Source organism: Fistularia commersonii, chromosome 25 (genome assembly GCF_037954325.1).
Source record: "Fistularia commersonii isolate RoL2024-O1a breed Wild chromosome 25, RoL_Fcom_v1.0, whole genome shotgun sequence".
Taxonomy (NCBI): Eukaryota; Metazoa; Chordata; class Actinopteri; order Syngnathiformes; family Fistulariidae; genus Fistularia; species Fistularia commersonii.
In genome coordinates, this window is record NC_141308.1 from 338,292 (window position 1) to 354,399 (window position 16,108).

General features: G+C 38.0%; 1 protein-coding gene across 1 annotated transcript in view; it reads left to right on the forward strand.

Annotated features, from left to right (window-relative positions):
• Nucleotides 1-16,108, forward strand: part of egfra (epidermal growth factor receptor a (erythroblastic leukemia viral (v-erb-b) oncogene homolog, avian)) — a 50,239-nt gene that overhangs the window by 17,854 nt on the left and 16,277 nt on the right. Inside the window, exons 2-18 of the mRNA XM_086172747.1 lie at nucleotides 4,546-4,697; nucleotides 6,260-6,446; nucleotides 6,581-6,706; nucleotides 6,827-6,895; nucleotides 7,143-7,261; nucleotides 7,555-7,696; nucleotides 8,178-8,294; nucleotides 10,184-10,310; nucleotides 10,411-10,484; nucleotides 10,554-10,641; nucleotides 10,820-11,019; nucleotides 11,171-11,303; nucleotides 11,738-11,828; nucleotides 12,186-12,343; nucleotides 13,015-13,053; nucleotides 13,164-13,308; nucleotides 15,477-15,599. Coding sequence (XP_086028873.1) covers nucleotides 4,546-4,697; nucleotides 6,260-6,446; nucleotides 6,581-6,706; nucleotides 6,827-6,895; nucleotides 7,143-7,261; nucleotides 7,555-7,696; nucleotides 8,178-8,294; nucleotides 10,184-10,310; nucleotides 10,411-10,484; nucleotides 10,554-10,641; nucleotides 10,820-11,019; nucleotides 11,171-11,303; nucleotides 11,738-11,828; nucleotides 12,186-12,343; nucleotides 13,015-13,053; nucleotides 13,164-13,308; nucleotides 15,477-15,599 — 2,090 coding nt within the window. The remainder of the gene's footprint in view (nucleotides 1-4,545; nucleotides 4,698-6,259; nucleotides 6,447-6,580; nucleotides 6,707-6,826; nucleotides 6,896-7,142; nucleotides 7,262-7,554; nucleotides 7,697-8,177; nucleotides 8,295-10,183; nucleotides 10,311-10,410; nucleotides 10,485-10,553; nucleotides 10,642-10,819; nucleotides 11,020-11,170; nucleotides 11,304-11,737; nucleotides 11,829-12,185; nucleotides 12,344-13,014; nucleotides 13,054-13,163; nucleotides 13,309-15,476; nucleotides 15,600-16,108) is intronic.

Below are 16,108 nucleotides of genomic sequence, written 5' to 3' on the forward strand. Positions count from 1 at the left end.
TGTTTTGCTATATGCACGTTACTTTTGTATGGAAAGTATATATTTACTGTCCCTGTCTTAGAAATAGCTTGAACAGGATATGTTTTAGGGCAATTATTCAGGGCATAAGGCATTTTATCACATTGTCCTAATAGATAAACATGTCTTTCAATTGATAACAATGGGCAAATTATCCCATATTCGAGCTAAGCAGTTTTCTTTGTCTGTACATACTCAGATGTAGCAATCAGAGCTGCCAAAACAGCTATGATTCTCAGTACTTTTCCTCATTATACATTGAGAGTAAGATTTAACCAACCACATTTTATCACCTTTAGTTGATTAATGATCAAGATTATTAATTCAAGACCTGACTGGATTCTTATCTGAACAATATAATCCAGGAAATTAATTGTACAGCTAAGCTGAATGGCAGACTTTTTGTTCACTGCTTGGAACTACACCAGACCTGCCACTTCTTGCTCCCACTTGGGCATTATCTGATGACTGTATAGCTGGAGGAAGTGAAGCAACCTGCAAGAAGTCTTCATCATACCATCAGTTTCCTTACCTCAAGCTACGCCTATGCATTCAAGCTGACTGAAACAAAACTATGTTTTCAGAATAATAGGTAATTTACTATGAAGTCCATGAAAGGTTGTAGATTTCCTTATTTCCAGTCTGCCTTCTTTTTTCTTCCCACTATTGAATAGAATAGAGTACAATGGATCTTTAATTGTCCCACGAGGGGGAAATATCCATTGTCTTGTTTTGCAAGCTACCATATGCTACATTATATAAATACATAATGCAGATGTCCTACCAGATTTTCTTTGACATTAATCTGTCTTAAATTTAACCGTCACTTCTTGACCTATTTTTTTCCTGTCATTCAATACAGTAGCTAAGGTAGTAGTTTCATGGATGCACATTTAAGTCAGCAGCTGCTTGCTTGGTTACTTTATATATATATATATATATATATACTTTATATATGTATGTATGTATGTATGTACATACATATGTGTGTGTGTATATATATATATATATATATATATATATATATATGTGTGTGTGTGTGTGTGTGTGATGGTGATGATAAAGTGTGATGGTGCCTATTTTTAAGAATACAAAGTGTGATGGTGCCTATTTTTAAGAATAAAGGGGATGTGCAAAATTGTGGCAACTATAGAGGGATAAAATTGATGAGCCATACAATGAAGTTATGGGAAAGAGTAGTGGAAACAAGACTGAGAGCAGAAGTCAGCATTTGTGAACAGCAGTATGGCTTCATGCCTAGGAAGAGTACTACAGATGCAATATTTGCGTTGAGAATGCTAATAGAAAAGTACAGAGAAGGCCAGAGGGAGCTGCATTGTGTTTTTGTAGACCTAGAAAAAGCATATGACAGGGTGCCAAGAGAGGAGCTCTGGTATTGTAAGAGGAAGTCTGGAGTGGCAGAGAAGTATGTTAGACTGGTGCAGGACATGTATGCCAGCTGTGGCACACTGGTACGGTGTGCTGTAGGGGTAACAGAGAAGTTCAAGGTGGAGGTGGGACTCCATCAGGGATCAGCTCTGAGCCCCTTCTTGTTCGCAATGGTGATGGACAGGCTGACAGATGAGGTTAGACAGGAATCCCCATGGACCATGATGTTTGCAGATGACATTGTGATCTGTAGTGAGAGCAGACAACAGGTAGAGGAAAATCAAGAGAGGTGGAGGTATGCGCTGGAAAGGAGAGGAATGAAAGTTAGTCGCAGCAAGACAGAATATATGTGTGTGAGTAAGAGGAACTCGAGTGGAACGGTGAGGCTACAGGGAGTGGAGATCAAGAAGCTGGAGGATTTCAGATACTTAGGGTCAACAGACAAGAGCAACAGAGAGTGTGGAAAAGAGGTGAAGAGACAGTTTCAAGCAGGTTGCAATGGGTGGAGAAAAGTGTCAGGGATACTATGTGATAGAAGACTTTCAGCCAGAATGAAAAGGAAAGGTGTAGAAGACAGTGGTGAGACCAGCGATGATGTATGGACTAGAAACTGTTACAATGACCAAAAGACAGCAGGCAGAACTAGAGGTTGCAGAAATGAAGATGTTGAGGTTCTCTTTGGGAGTGACCAGGATGGATAGGATCAGGAATGAGTTTATCAGAGGAACAGCACATGTCAGATGTTTTGGAGAGAAGGTCAGAGAAGCCAGACTGAGATGGTTCGGTCATGTACAGAGGAGGGACAGAGAATATATTGGTAGACGGATGCTGGAATTGGAGCTGCCAGGCAAGAGGTCTCGAGGAAGACCAAAGAGAAGATTTATGGATGTAGTGAGAGAAGATATGTAGGTAGTTGGTGTGAGAGAGGAGGATATGGAGAATAGGGTTAGATTGAGAAAGTTGACTCGCTGTGACGACCCCTGACAGGAAAAGCCGAAAGAAAAAGAAGAAGATATATGTATATATGTGTGTGTGTGTGTACATATATATATATATATATATATATGTGTGTGTGTGTGTGTGTGTGTGTGTGTGTGTATGTATGTATGTATGTATGTATGTATGTATGTATGTATGTACACATACATACACACACACACACACATATATATATATATATATATATATATATATGCATGCATGCATGCCACACTTATGTATAAGTCACAAATGTCCATGTTGTAACTTGAGATATTTGCACAGAAACCTTTAATTAAATACATACCGGTAACATCCACAAATACACAGTGGAAATGCTTTTTTTCCAAAGACAGTGCCTGTAACATGGCTTATGAAAAAGATAAATAGATAAAAAGATAAAAATAACACAAGGAAAAGTCCCTCCATCTATCCAATTTCTATCCCTGCTTTACCTACACCAGATGAACGCTATCTTCCTCTTCTCTCCTGCGCACTAAAACCATAAAAGTTGTCTTCTTCAGTCAGAATTGGACAGCCTCAAAACTTCATGGTAATTTCATTGGTCTGATACGACAAGGCTAAATGCTTTGGCGGCATGAAGCTCATTGGCTCCAAAAGATCCATAAGTTAGCCACATTGTTAAAGCTGCACTGTTCAAAGCGCGTGAAAAAAGTAGCAGCTTATAGTCTGAAAAATAAGGTATATGTAACATGATAACAAATAAATTCACCTTAACTCACATCCCCATTGGATGTCTTGTCATTTGGGAAGTCTGAATTAGGGTGACTAATATTCACAGCTGCACAGTTGTGATGATCCTTTTGTTTTTTTCAGTTCAGTTTTATTAGCGTGAGTTATAATTAGAGGGATAATTACATTTCACAACCCTCCTCTAATTAAAATGGTCAGCTTTCTTGTTGCCTGTGTGGTTAGGCTGCTGGTCTACGGGGTTAACCTCAGTTATATCCTTCAGGGATAAACTAATGAGATATTACAAAAAGGAGAGTGGGAAGCAGCTGTTCATACCTTCTTTTCACTTGATTTGATACTGGCTTCTGGTTTATGTTTAGTGATATTAATTAGATAAGTAAAATCTATTGTAGTTGAGGAAATGTAAAATTGCTTCATTGTCATAGTTTGACAGAACTGAATTGTGATTTTTTTTTTCTTTTGTTAAATCAACAAATTATAAATGCTTCACTTCATTTGAACATAATGTTTTGTGGTTTCATTTGGCGTGACTAAAAATTTTGAGCTTATGCATTTGTTGTTTTTGCTTGCTAGGAGCAGGCATGTTGTGGAATGTGACTTTACACCAGCATGAAATACACATTTTCATTATTGTTGCTAGACCTTTTTTCACACAGAAACAAAAATTCTTGTATTAGCCTACTTTATGTACAGAATGTACAGAACTGTGTCTGTGTTAGGTGGAGAGGTGTCACAGTGTTATACACAGCAGCTATAGTTGAGATGAATATGCAAGGATGGAAGACATGCTGCTACAGTTGAATAGCAACAAAAACAAAGACCCTACATCCCAGCCCCCACCCCAGACATACTACAACACGTATCATATAACTTGATTGCATAATCCAGGTATACCAGCATTGTCAGCTCTCAATTGTAGTTTTGTCAAGCAAAATAATGAGCGTTGTGGCTACATGAACTCAAGTCGAGGGAATGTGAAAGGACCAGTGTTTTATGAGAATGCTTAAAACTTGCTGATATTCAGAGATGTCTATTGTCTAAGCATGTGCATAGAAAGCTCATGGAATATGGCCTAGAAATGCGTGTCACAGAAGTTGTTACAACAAGCCCACATAGCATTGGAAAGATCCAGGTTTTATCCAATATAAATACAGCCAGCTCATTTTGACTCATAAGCAAAACCATGCTTTGTTTTGGAGATCTGACTCTGAGATGTGACTTAGATGGGTTATTTTTATATGAAAACTTACAAAGTTGTGACTACACACTCAACTTATACAAACATACACAAAAATGTTTAATTTTAACCTGCGTTTCAGAAAGACTGGCTTTTATTAAGTGATTGCAATGCATGACCTGGGTACATGTTTTTGTGACATTACATTGCAGATGGTTGATCTCTGTTTTATCCAGGTAAAGCTGACAAATGTCATAACTTTATTACAGTATGTCAAGGCATCACTAACCGTTTAAACCTCCTGGGCTCCAAAGATGACCACTACCTGAATATGGTAAAGACTTACATCAACTGCACTGTGGTCCTGGAAAATCTGGAGATTACCTATATGGAGGAACACCGTGACTTGTCCTTCCTCAGGGTAAATACTCTAATCTACTAGTAGATGAGTATGAATATACACAGGACACATGAGATTCTGCTTATGTTTAATTTGTGTTTTGTTTTGTCTTTTTCTTGTCTGATGCCACATAATATGTTCTGGGTCTTTTCAGGCTGCTCTTATCCCTACAGTAGTGTAAAAACTAAAATGAGTGGAAAGTGACTATGTTGTGATGGTTGATTCAGTGCTTAAAGTAGCCTGTCTGGAGCTTTCCATGAAGTCTAACTGTAATGGTGAGGTTGTGAAAAATAGACAGATGAGATGGGGACCACACGCACTCGCAAACAATCCTGCACATTTAATACAGAGTAACATATAGTCAGCACAAATCATGCAGTGGTTGTAAAAGCAGAAAAAAACCATTTTCCATCAGATGTGTCGAACACAGTTTCAATCGAGTTAATCAATTGAATATAAAAGAATGTAATGAATGCAAAAGAAAAGGGTGGTAGTATATGCTGGTTTCACTATGGATTATAAAAATATTTTGCTTTATGTTTGAAAAATCATTGCACTTGCCACCCTGTCCATTAAGCTTTAGACACAGTGCATTAACATCTGGTAGGATGACCTTATACTGGCTGGGTGCCCCGAAAGGATTCTGTGTAGACAACTTAAGGATCTTAATGATAAAATAAAAACATCTTTAAATATCTAGCATTAACAAAAAGATTGTCAATATTATCAATATGATAAGTCATTTAAGGAAAGGGTTCTTGGTAATAATGCAAATACTAACAGTAAAGCCAACCAGTTGATTTAGAATATTGATAGCATGTGTGATGATAATGATGTTGATTTTGCGGTGCAAAATCAAAAAGCACATTCAGGGAGATTATGAGTCAAACTGCAATCCTCATTTGCTCAGCTTATTCCAGACTTGACACCTTACTGCCAAAGGTAATGCAAAAGCACCTTATTTACTATCCCTTTGCAACAAATCTTTATCCAAATTTCTTCCTTTACAAACTGTTTTTGTATGAATCCATGTCACCCTTTATTCATGTTGACATTTCCCTGATGTTCACAATATTGTTCTCACTACCTCAAAGGTTTTCCAGAATATATAAATAGAAGGGCAGGAGGATCTCAGAATAGTAATGGTGCAAAAATAAAAGTTCTCAGTCAATGATGAGTTTTTGATCTTTATAGGCTTTAGCTTACTGTCTTACTTTCTTTTAATGTTGATCTATACATATGTTCTCAGTTTTAAGTGTAGTTGAAGTGAATTAAAGGTTTGTCAGGTTGTCATTTAGATATTTGTTGTTTAGATGACCTGGCTACAAGGAAACTGATATTTTTAATTCAAATTGAGGTCTATCTGATGTTTAATTTTAATCTATGATATAAAAGTTGAGACTTTCTGATGGTAAACTGAAATGCGATGAAATTCTGTGACTGTTTAGCACTATTGGACAGTATCATTCATTGAATTAGCTCATGTCTGTTTGCTTTGTGATTTGTTTGCAGACAAGCTCCATATTCTGTTTATTTGAAATAACCCCCTCAACTCTAAATAAGTGTTTTTTCCCCTCCCCTAGTCAATTGAAGAAGTGAGCGGCTATGTCCTGATTGCTCTCAATACAGCTTCGAGGATTCCACTGGAAAATCTGCGCATCATACGTGGCCATTCCCTCTATGAAGGAGGGTTTGCTCTGACTGTGCTTGCTAATTATGACAAAAGCACAGGAAAAGGCACCAGTGAGCTTCTTTTGACCAGTCTCACAGGTCAGCCCCACTTACCTGAGAATGTAAATCTACAGAATTGTGACATTTGTGAGCTTCTTATTTATAAACAAAAAAAAGTGTTTTATAAAAAATTCATCACTCATGAAATTCCATTTTGTGGCTCTCTTGTACAGAAATTCTTAATGGGGGTGTTAAGTTTGGGACTAACAAGCTGTGCAATGTGGAATCAGTACAGTGGTATGACATAGTTGAAAACAAAGCCAACATGGAGCTCCCAGTGACCAGCAATAATCCACTTTGTAAGTCAACCATTTTGCATCACTAACTGCAAAGGCGTAATTCATCACACTAGTTAATATATGCACTTCAAGGCTTTTAATTAAACTTTTTTTTTACCATCTTGTACTTTGCCTATCCAGGTAAAAAATGTGACTCCAGTTGCTTCAATGGTTCATGCTGGGCACCTGGTCCTGAAAATTGCCAAATTTGTAAGCTTCTTTTTCTATTTTTTTTCCAGTGGAAAAGACAAAGTCTTAGTTTCAAATGGCTGTGTTATAGAATGATTTTTTTATTTTATTAATAGAGGCATCTCATCTGGATAGTTAAAATATAGAAACCAGCAAAAACTTGACAATGGTGTTTTGACATTACAGTATTCAGCTGTGATTCATGCAACCTCAAAAGCAAAAGACCCTTCATCTGATTTCAATACATTTTGTCTATCTGTTTTTTTAGTAACAAAGCTGAGCTGTGCACAGCAGTGCTCAAAGAGATGCAAAGGACCATCACCAAGTGACTGTTGTAATGAAAATTGTGCTGCAGGCTGTACTGGACCAAGGCCCACCGACTGTCTGGTGAGGAAAAGATACAATACTCTGAAAATTTCTTGAATGTTTCACACTCTTACCCTATTATATAACAAACAAAGCTGTCAGGCTGCAGCATATATTTATGAATAAAGGCATCATTATTTATTTCAGCAATTGTGATTAAGTTATTCATTTAGCCGAAAAATATAAGCTACTGCTGTCTTACTTAAACTTGTTTGAGGGTTTTGTCCCAGGCTGTGAAAGAGGAATGCAGTGTTATCATTATTGTGAGGGTCTGTTTTGTTCTCTCTGTACTGGATAAGTTGTTTGTGTTTCAGGCCTGCCGAGCTTTCCAGGATGATGGGGTATGCAAGGGCTCCTGCCCAGGCCTCCTGCTCTATGACCCAAACCTACACCAACTGGTTCCCAACCCTTTTGGAAAGTACAGTTTTGGTGCCACCTGTGTAAAGAGCTGCCCACGTAAGAATGACTGCAAACAAACATATTTGTCTGATTTCTAGTTAGGCCCCAGGACACAGTCACATTTCTAGAGAACTAGTACACCAAAAAATGGCCAATTTTCATCCGTGCATGGAATAAGATAACCTAGTTTATCGTTGCAAAATATGCATAGATATTTTATGTGCATACTTAGTTGTTTGCAGTTTGTCTCAGCTTAATTATAAACACCTAGACCAAGAAAGAAAAGAAAATAATTAATTTTAGAGCCTGTTAATGCCTCACTTGTTTATCTGCTACAGTTAGGGTTAGCGTTAGTGTATCACCAAGTAGCACCAAGTGAGCTACAGTATTTCTGTGACCCTTCAAGTTTTTGTCTGAAGTTGAAAGTGCTTAATTTTTGACATTCTTGGCATTTTTATGGTCCACTTGTTAATTTCCCAATATTACATAAACTGAAAATAAACTAATAATAATAGCTGTGAATTTTCAATTATCCTAGACAACTATGTTGTGACTGACCATGGAGCGTGTGTGCGGACTTGCACCGGCAACACATATGAGGTGGAAGAGGGAGGAATCAGAAGGTGTGCTGCTTGTGATGGACTGTGTCCTAAAGGTAGGGAGTTGGGAGTCAGGTGTACAACCTGGGTTTGATGTATTTTTGTTTTTGTTTGTTTGTTTGTTTGTTTGTTTGTTTGTTTGTTTTTTAATGACAAAATATGTTGGTTTTGTTCACCTCAGGATGTAGCAAATCCCTTAAAGTTATAGGATTTGTTTGGGATAACATAAATGTCTGCTGCTGTTTAATAAAAAATAGAAGAGTGGTATTTCTTTCAAAATGGAAGAGAAGCTACCATTATGAAGCTACCATTATAGAATGTTTTTTTGTTTGTTTTTTTTCATCATGCAAGTACAATTATTTTTAAATGCTCCAAATTAAGATGTGTCTCACACACAAACCCTCTTCCCCTTTTCATTCGGCTTTTCCCTTAGGGGTTGCCATAGCAAATCAATCTCCTCCATCCAATTCTATTCTCTCTATCCTCTTCTCTCACACCAACTAGCTTCATCTCCCTTTTCACTATGTCCATAAAGCTTCTATTTGGTCTTGCGCTTGACCTCCTGCCTGGCAGCTCCAAATCCAGCATCCTTCAACGAATGTAGTCACTGTCCCTCCTCTGTACATGACCGAACCATCTCAGTCTGGCTTCTCTGACCTTCTCTCCAAAACATCTTAATAATGATTAATCCCTTCCTATCCCTGTGGTGAAAATAAGTTTTCTGGAATTAACCCATCATGGATGACCCATGAGCAGTAGGCATGCTGTCCACCACCACCAGGGAAGTAGTTAGGGGTTCAGTGTCTTGCTAAACCTCACTTCGACACAATAGGAGGAGCCGGGAATTGAACCAGTAATGTTCAGTTCCAAATATAATTGCTCTACCCCCTCCGCCTGATACCAGATGTGGTCCCATTTCCACCATGAACTTGTCTGTCACACCTGCAGCACACCTCACCACTGTCTCACATCTCACATACATGCCCTTCACCGGTCTAATATACTTCTCTGGCACTCCAGACTTCTTCATACCATACCATACTTCATCTCTGGCACTTCGTCTCAATCCAGTTTCTGCTACTCTTACCCATAACTTCATTGTGTGGCTCATCAACTTTATCCTGCTATAGGTACTGCAATTCTGACACATCTCCCCTATTCTTAAAAATGGGTACACGTTTTCTCCATTCCTCAAGCATCTTCTCACTCCTCATGATCCTGATGAATAATCTAACCAGAAACTCTACTGCTACCTCTCTTATACTTCCATACCTCAACAGGTATCTTATCAGGACCAACAGCCTTTTCAGTCTTCATCCTCTTCAATGCCTTCCTCACTTCACCTTTACAAACCTCTGCTACTTGGTGTCCACAATAGTTGCTTCTTTTACTTTCCCTCTCTTTCATTTTCCTCATTCATCAGCTCTTCAAAGTATTCTCTCCATTTTCCCATCACTCTCCTAGCATCTGTCAATACATTTCCCTCTCTATCCTGATCTCATGAGATCTGGCAAGAGATTTGTGGGTTCGATTCACATATTAGGTTTTGGCACAAGTTTTACATCGGATGCCGTTCCTGACAAAACCCTCTGCATTTCTTCAGGCTTTTGACCGGCTCAACACTGGCTTGTTGCCCCTCTAAGGCTGTATTTCTTACACACAAACCTTATCCCTTTTTTAAAATAAAATGTATTCAGTCTTATCACAGATGAAATATAATAATTTTCCTGCCTGATCAAGTTCAACCTAAGCCATTGCCCCACAATAAAATGTTGCCATATGTTTGTATGTTAAAGCGGCTAATATGTATACATCACCAACATAGCATATTCATAAAATGTATATTTTCAGTACCACTTTTTTTTCTTAATCACAAGACGGCCCTGGCCTTCATGTATTAATTTTTTGGGTGTTTTCCATGATCACATTTGTTTTCTGCCCACAGTGTGTAATGGACTTGGCTCGGGTGCCTTGGCCAACACCTTGTCTATCAATGCCACCAACATTGATTCTTTTAAAAACTGCACTAAAATAACTGGTAACATTGCTTTCATCCATACATCAATTCATGGGTAAGGGAATGTCAGAAGCATTACAGCATTCATGCTCATTAACATTCACTAACCCATGTTGGGATTTTTCAGTATGTAATATGTATGTGCTAATCTGTAGGGATGCGTTTACTAAAACACCAAAGATGGACCCTGCCCAGCTTGACATGTTCAAGACAGTTAAAGAAATAACTGGTAAGACCTCCTAGAAAAAATAATACAACCTGTATAATTTTGTAATAAAAAAAATATTTGTTGCTTCAGGATACCTTTGGATTCAAACCTGGCCAGAGAATCTGAACTCCCTTAGTCCTTTTGAGAATCTGGAGGTAATTCGTGGAAGAACTAAACGGTATGGTTCTTAAAACAGCTTCTGTAATTCTTAATCACTGGATCACAATAAAGCAATTGTGACTCACTCAATAATTGTGAGTTTCTTTGCACTCATATTCGTCATTAAATGTTTACTTTTTGATTTATTTATTTATTTTTATCTTTTCTTCTTCATGTTTCATCTTTTTATCTGGTAGTGGTAGCCGCAGCTTTGTTGTGACTCAACTTGGTATAAGATACCTGGGACTTCGCTCCCTTAAAGAAATCAGTGATGGAGATGTGGTGATGGTTAAAAACCCGAACCTCTGTTACACCAACAAAACACACTGGAACGGACTCTTCAAATCGAAAAGCCAAAGTGCAACTATAGATGAAAACGCTGATGCTACCACATGTGGTAAATATATTCAGCTTGCTAGACACGAGGTTTTATTTTTGCCAGTTCCTTCTGAATAGTCAGTAACCACAACAGATTCATTCAATCAGTTCAAATGGATGAAAAATTATGCAGAAGTTGTCTGATCTTGAGATTGGGTGTTTGTTTTCAGCCAAGAGAAACAGCACTTGTGACAGGAAGTGCACCCCAAGTGGCTGCTGGGGCCCCGGCCCGGACATGTGTTTTGCCTGCCGTGACTACAGCCGAGATGGAAGCTGTGTTAACTCCTGCAACATCCTTGAGGGGTAAGGGGGAGAAAACTGGGGTCTACTTTGTTTTACACTCTGAAATAGAGTCTCCTTCATTTAATGCAAGCAATCTCAACACCAGATCTGTTTGGATTTAGAGTTAATTCCTTCATATACCATATTATATTATGACTGACTATTTTTGTATCGGTCAAAAGATTGATTTTTTTTAGACTAGTTATTTGAATCATTGCTAAGACCAAATGCTTGCTAATATTTTTAAGGTAAACCTCATAAACACTAGATACCACGAAAAATATTGTCCGTGAATTGGAATATTCACTTACATTGATTTTTTTTTTGTTTTTTCTGTCTCACATTTAACTTCAACATGCCTGTAACTTAACTAGAGTCAAAGATTTCCCTTCACTTCTCACAGTACAAAATAACGTTTGCCTTTAGAGACTTCCTTTTTTGCTTTTTTTGTTCAGTGAGCCACGAGAGGCAGTTGTAAATAAAAACTGCATTGAGTGTCATCCTGAGTGTCAACACATGAATGGAAGTTCATCCTGCAGCGCACCTGTATGTATGCCGCCTGCCTCCAAACTATTATCAAAAGCATCTACATGAATACAACAAATGCCAAAAAACAATAGATATTGCAAAACCACCTGTTGAATGTTTTTAAAAACAAAAATCTTTTTAATATGCTTATCATAACAACGCTAATTGCACAAATATCTTAAATTGCTGAATTTTTAATTGACCTAAACTGAAAGCATCTGAACTAGGTTTTCAATGCAAAACATTTATATAATTTCCCAAAGAGACCTGTGTAGCTTCTAGATTTTTCTTGACATGAGACAGCAGATTCTACATTTTGACCTATTATCTGAATAGAGTAGGTTTATGTCATGTGCTTCTTTTTTTAACTTTCAGGGCTCTGATAACTGTACCAAATGTGCGCATTTCAAAGATGGACTGTTCTGTGTGTCACACTGCCCTCAAGGCGTGCCAGGGGAAGATGATACACTTGTGTGGAAATACGCAGATGAGATGAAAGTTTGTCTGCTATGCCACAAAAACTGCACTCAAGGGTAAAATTGATGCTCCGCTGATCCAAGAACTGTGTCAGAAATATGTGTATATCATATTTTGAGAGTCCGATGAATTTGAAGTCAGAGGTGACTTAAAATTAGCTTTAGAAAGATGCTAGCTGCCAACATGAAGTGATCATGACAAGATTCATAATTTCTTTAAAGACTGATGTTACAAACTATACATTGTTAACCTTTTGCCTTCAGGTCATACTCTTTTCCGCCAAAACCCCCTACAGAACCATTATACCCCCAAAGTTGAATATGATTTCATATTATCTTTGAAGGACTGGTTGCATGCTGTAATGCTTGTTTAAGGACAAGCCAATGATGGCAATTGATTGTGTTACATTTTATTGACAAACCCAAGATGTATGTATTTCTTAACGTCATATACAAAAAAAATTATACTGGGACTTGATTTCATATATGATATTTTTGTTCCCTTCATACTGATTTAGCCATTCTAAGTATTAAGCATGAAAGATTTACTTATAAGAATCTTGAGGTGACTTTTTTATTTTTTCTCAATAAAATTATCATAAATGACTTCAGAATGAACTTTTGAAATGATGTATTTATCACTGAAAATAACTGCAAGAAATTGTGTATTGGTAAAGCACATTGACATTATGATTAAGAAGTTATTCCTTGCATTGACCTCTTCACAGGTGTGTTGGACCTGGTCTCGAAGGGTGCCAGATGAAAAGGTGGGTGACAACACTAACAATGCCCTTGGCCAAAAGTACACCTTCCAATGTCAGCTGACCTTAGCGATTCAACTCACAAATTCTAAAATCAGACCTCCTTTGTCTTTTAGATTTTCTGGTCTTTCCATGATTGCAGCAGGTGTAGTTGGTGGTCTGCTAGCTATTCTTGTATCAGGCCTGTCTGTCTTTGTATTGTTACGCCGACGTCATATCAAGAGGAAGAGGACCTTGAGAAGACTACTCCAAGAGAGAGAGGTAAATTTTGGACCAGTCTAGTCCTCTGTCCGCATAACCGGCCTCACACAAATGACAGCAGTGATTTTGCAAAAAATATCTATTTTAATAGATCGCTATAGGACCAAATTTTCTTTGTTTAATTAATTGAGCTATTGATTTTTTTTTCCAACTTATCTGCATATATTTGAAATTATAAATCATATTTCTACACCTTGAGCCTTTATCAATGACGAAAGAATATAGTCACTTACCATAATTTCATGACATGCATGTCTATAAAGATGACACTTCTCAAACAAAAGAACGGATCTAGAGATAAATAAGTTTGGACTGCTAGATCTTATAAAATGAATGCCTTTCTGTTCCTTCACATAGGTAAGTCTAAAACCATAGAATCATGACTGCTTGTAAATGCATTCATTTATATATTTTGTAGTCATAATGCATCTTACAAGGTACCAGAAAAGTTATGGCAGATCTAAGGATTTTGTTTATGGAGATGCCCTATTTTCTTTTTATATAGTGTATATTGTTATCTTTTTCATGTGCTGTACTTCTATTAATAGTACAGAAACTGTCTGAAGTGTGAATCTTGGACACCACACTGCAAAAGACTAAGGGTCACTACTAAAATCCTGGTTTGGGGTGGATCCTGGTTGGATGCAGACTTGCTAGCAAACTTATGACCTGTCTAATCCTTACCTTTTTGTTAGAAGTTTTTGAGAAAGTAGTTTGAAGCCAGCTTCTTCATTACCTTCCAACAAATAACATCTTTGAGTCGCTTCAGTCTGCTTCTAGAGCAAATCACTCCACTGAAACAGTTATTACAAAGGTGGTGAATGATTAGCTGTTGGCTGGAGACTTCCTCAGCCTTTTGTTGACCCTGACTGCTGTTTTGATATAGTTGATTATATATTGAGAACTGTTTGGGTATCTCAGGTCAGGTCTTCAGTAATTTGGTTAGTATCAGTCTGAGAGATCTCACAGTGTTCTGTTGAACCATATTCTCTCTGGGCCCGATGCTGTAAGGTATTGGGTTCCATAGGGTTCTGTTCTGGGTCTGGGGCTGTTCTTGCTTTGTGTGGTACCACTGGGCCAGAATCTGCAACAATTTCCAATCAACTTTTGTTTCTAAGCTGATCTGCTGCTTTCTTTGCCTTTAACCACAGATTCATCTGACACACAAACTTGGTATCTCTCCGGTCGCTGTTGAGAACTAGTTATCCCTGTGATTCCTGCATTTGAACTTATTCAGTGCAATTACAGTGCAAGAACTCTTTATTTCAACCTCCATGTTAAAGAGAATGCAGATATCTTAACTCATGCATTTGTGACATTGCAACTTGATTATGTAATGTCCTTTTATCCAGGTTGCCAAAGAGTGTTCAAGGCCTGCAAAATGTCCAGAATGAGGGGGCACGTGTTCTGACAAGTACATTTGAACACATTACTTCAGTGCTGGACTCGCTACACTGGCTTTCTGTTCAAGCGAGAGAGGACTTTAAGATGTTACTTCTCACCTGTAAAGTAATGAATGGCATTGCACCATCGTATTTATTTCATTTGGTAAAGCCATATTGCCTGGACATACACTGTGCTCCCCAAGTTCCAATCTTTAGTGTGTCCCCATGGTCTGGAAAAAGACTTGGTTGCCTTTTCTTTTCCTGCACCAATACTGCCCATGGACCTCAGGCAGCCCTGCGTCCTTAAAGTAAATGCTCAACACCAACTTGTTTGCTGCTGTACATGAGTACTGAATGGTGTTTCTGTGAGTGAAATTTGTTTTTGTTAAGTTTTTTGTTCCTGGGTGGCATGGTTACATAGTGGTTAGTACTTCCACCTCACAACAAGGAGCTTCCTGTTTGACCTGGATAGAGGGCCTTTCTGTGTGCTTGCATTTTCTACCCCATGTCTGCAAGAGTTTTCTCTGGGTTCTCTTGTGTCATCCCACAGCTCAGAAACATACAGTAGGTTAACTGTATGCTAGAATGCTGGATGATCAATGGATTATATTAATTTGAATGTGTGTCTTTATTCATTTGTGTTCTACTCTTTAACCTTCTCACTTGGATAGCACTGAGATGGAAAGTGGCCTATAAATCATCATCATCATTATACTTATGTTTATTATTTATTCAGGAGGTAGTATTGAAACAATCAAGCCTTTTCTATTTCTTTTTTTCCAGTTGGTTGAGCCTCTGACTCCAAGCGGAGAGGCACCAAACCAAGCACTCCTGCGTGTTCTGAAGGAACCGGAATTCAAGAAAATCAAAGTGTTGGGATCGGGAGCTTTTGGAACCGTTTACAAGGTTATAAAATGCTTGAGTGTTCTGAGTCAGATACCCTGTTCCCAAATTTGTTTAGCTTTATAGAGGATCAATGGATTACTATATGTGCCAACTCTATACAACTACAGTTAGGCCCAGAAATATTTGGACAGTAACAATCTTCATGATCGGGGCTCTGCATGCCACCACATTGGATTTGAAATGAAACTACAATAGAACTTAAGTGCAGACTTTAAGGTTTAATTCAAGGGCTTGAACAGAAATATATTACTAAACATGTAGGAATTGTAGCTAAAGTCATTGGAAAAAAAAACATTAACTCTAAGAAAATTTTACTTTTCAGTATTTTGTTGAGAGTCCTTTGCAGGTAATGGCTGCCTGAAGTCTGGAACCCATGGGCATCAACAAATGCTTGGTTTCCTCCTTTGTGATGCTTTGCCAGGCCTTCACTGCAGCTGTCTTCAATTGTTGCTTGTTTGTGGGTCTTTCTGCCTTAAGTTTTGTCTTGAGCAAGTGAAATGCATGCTTGA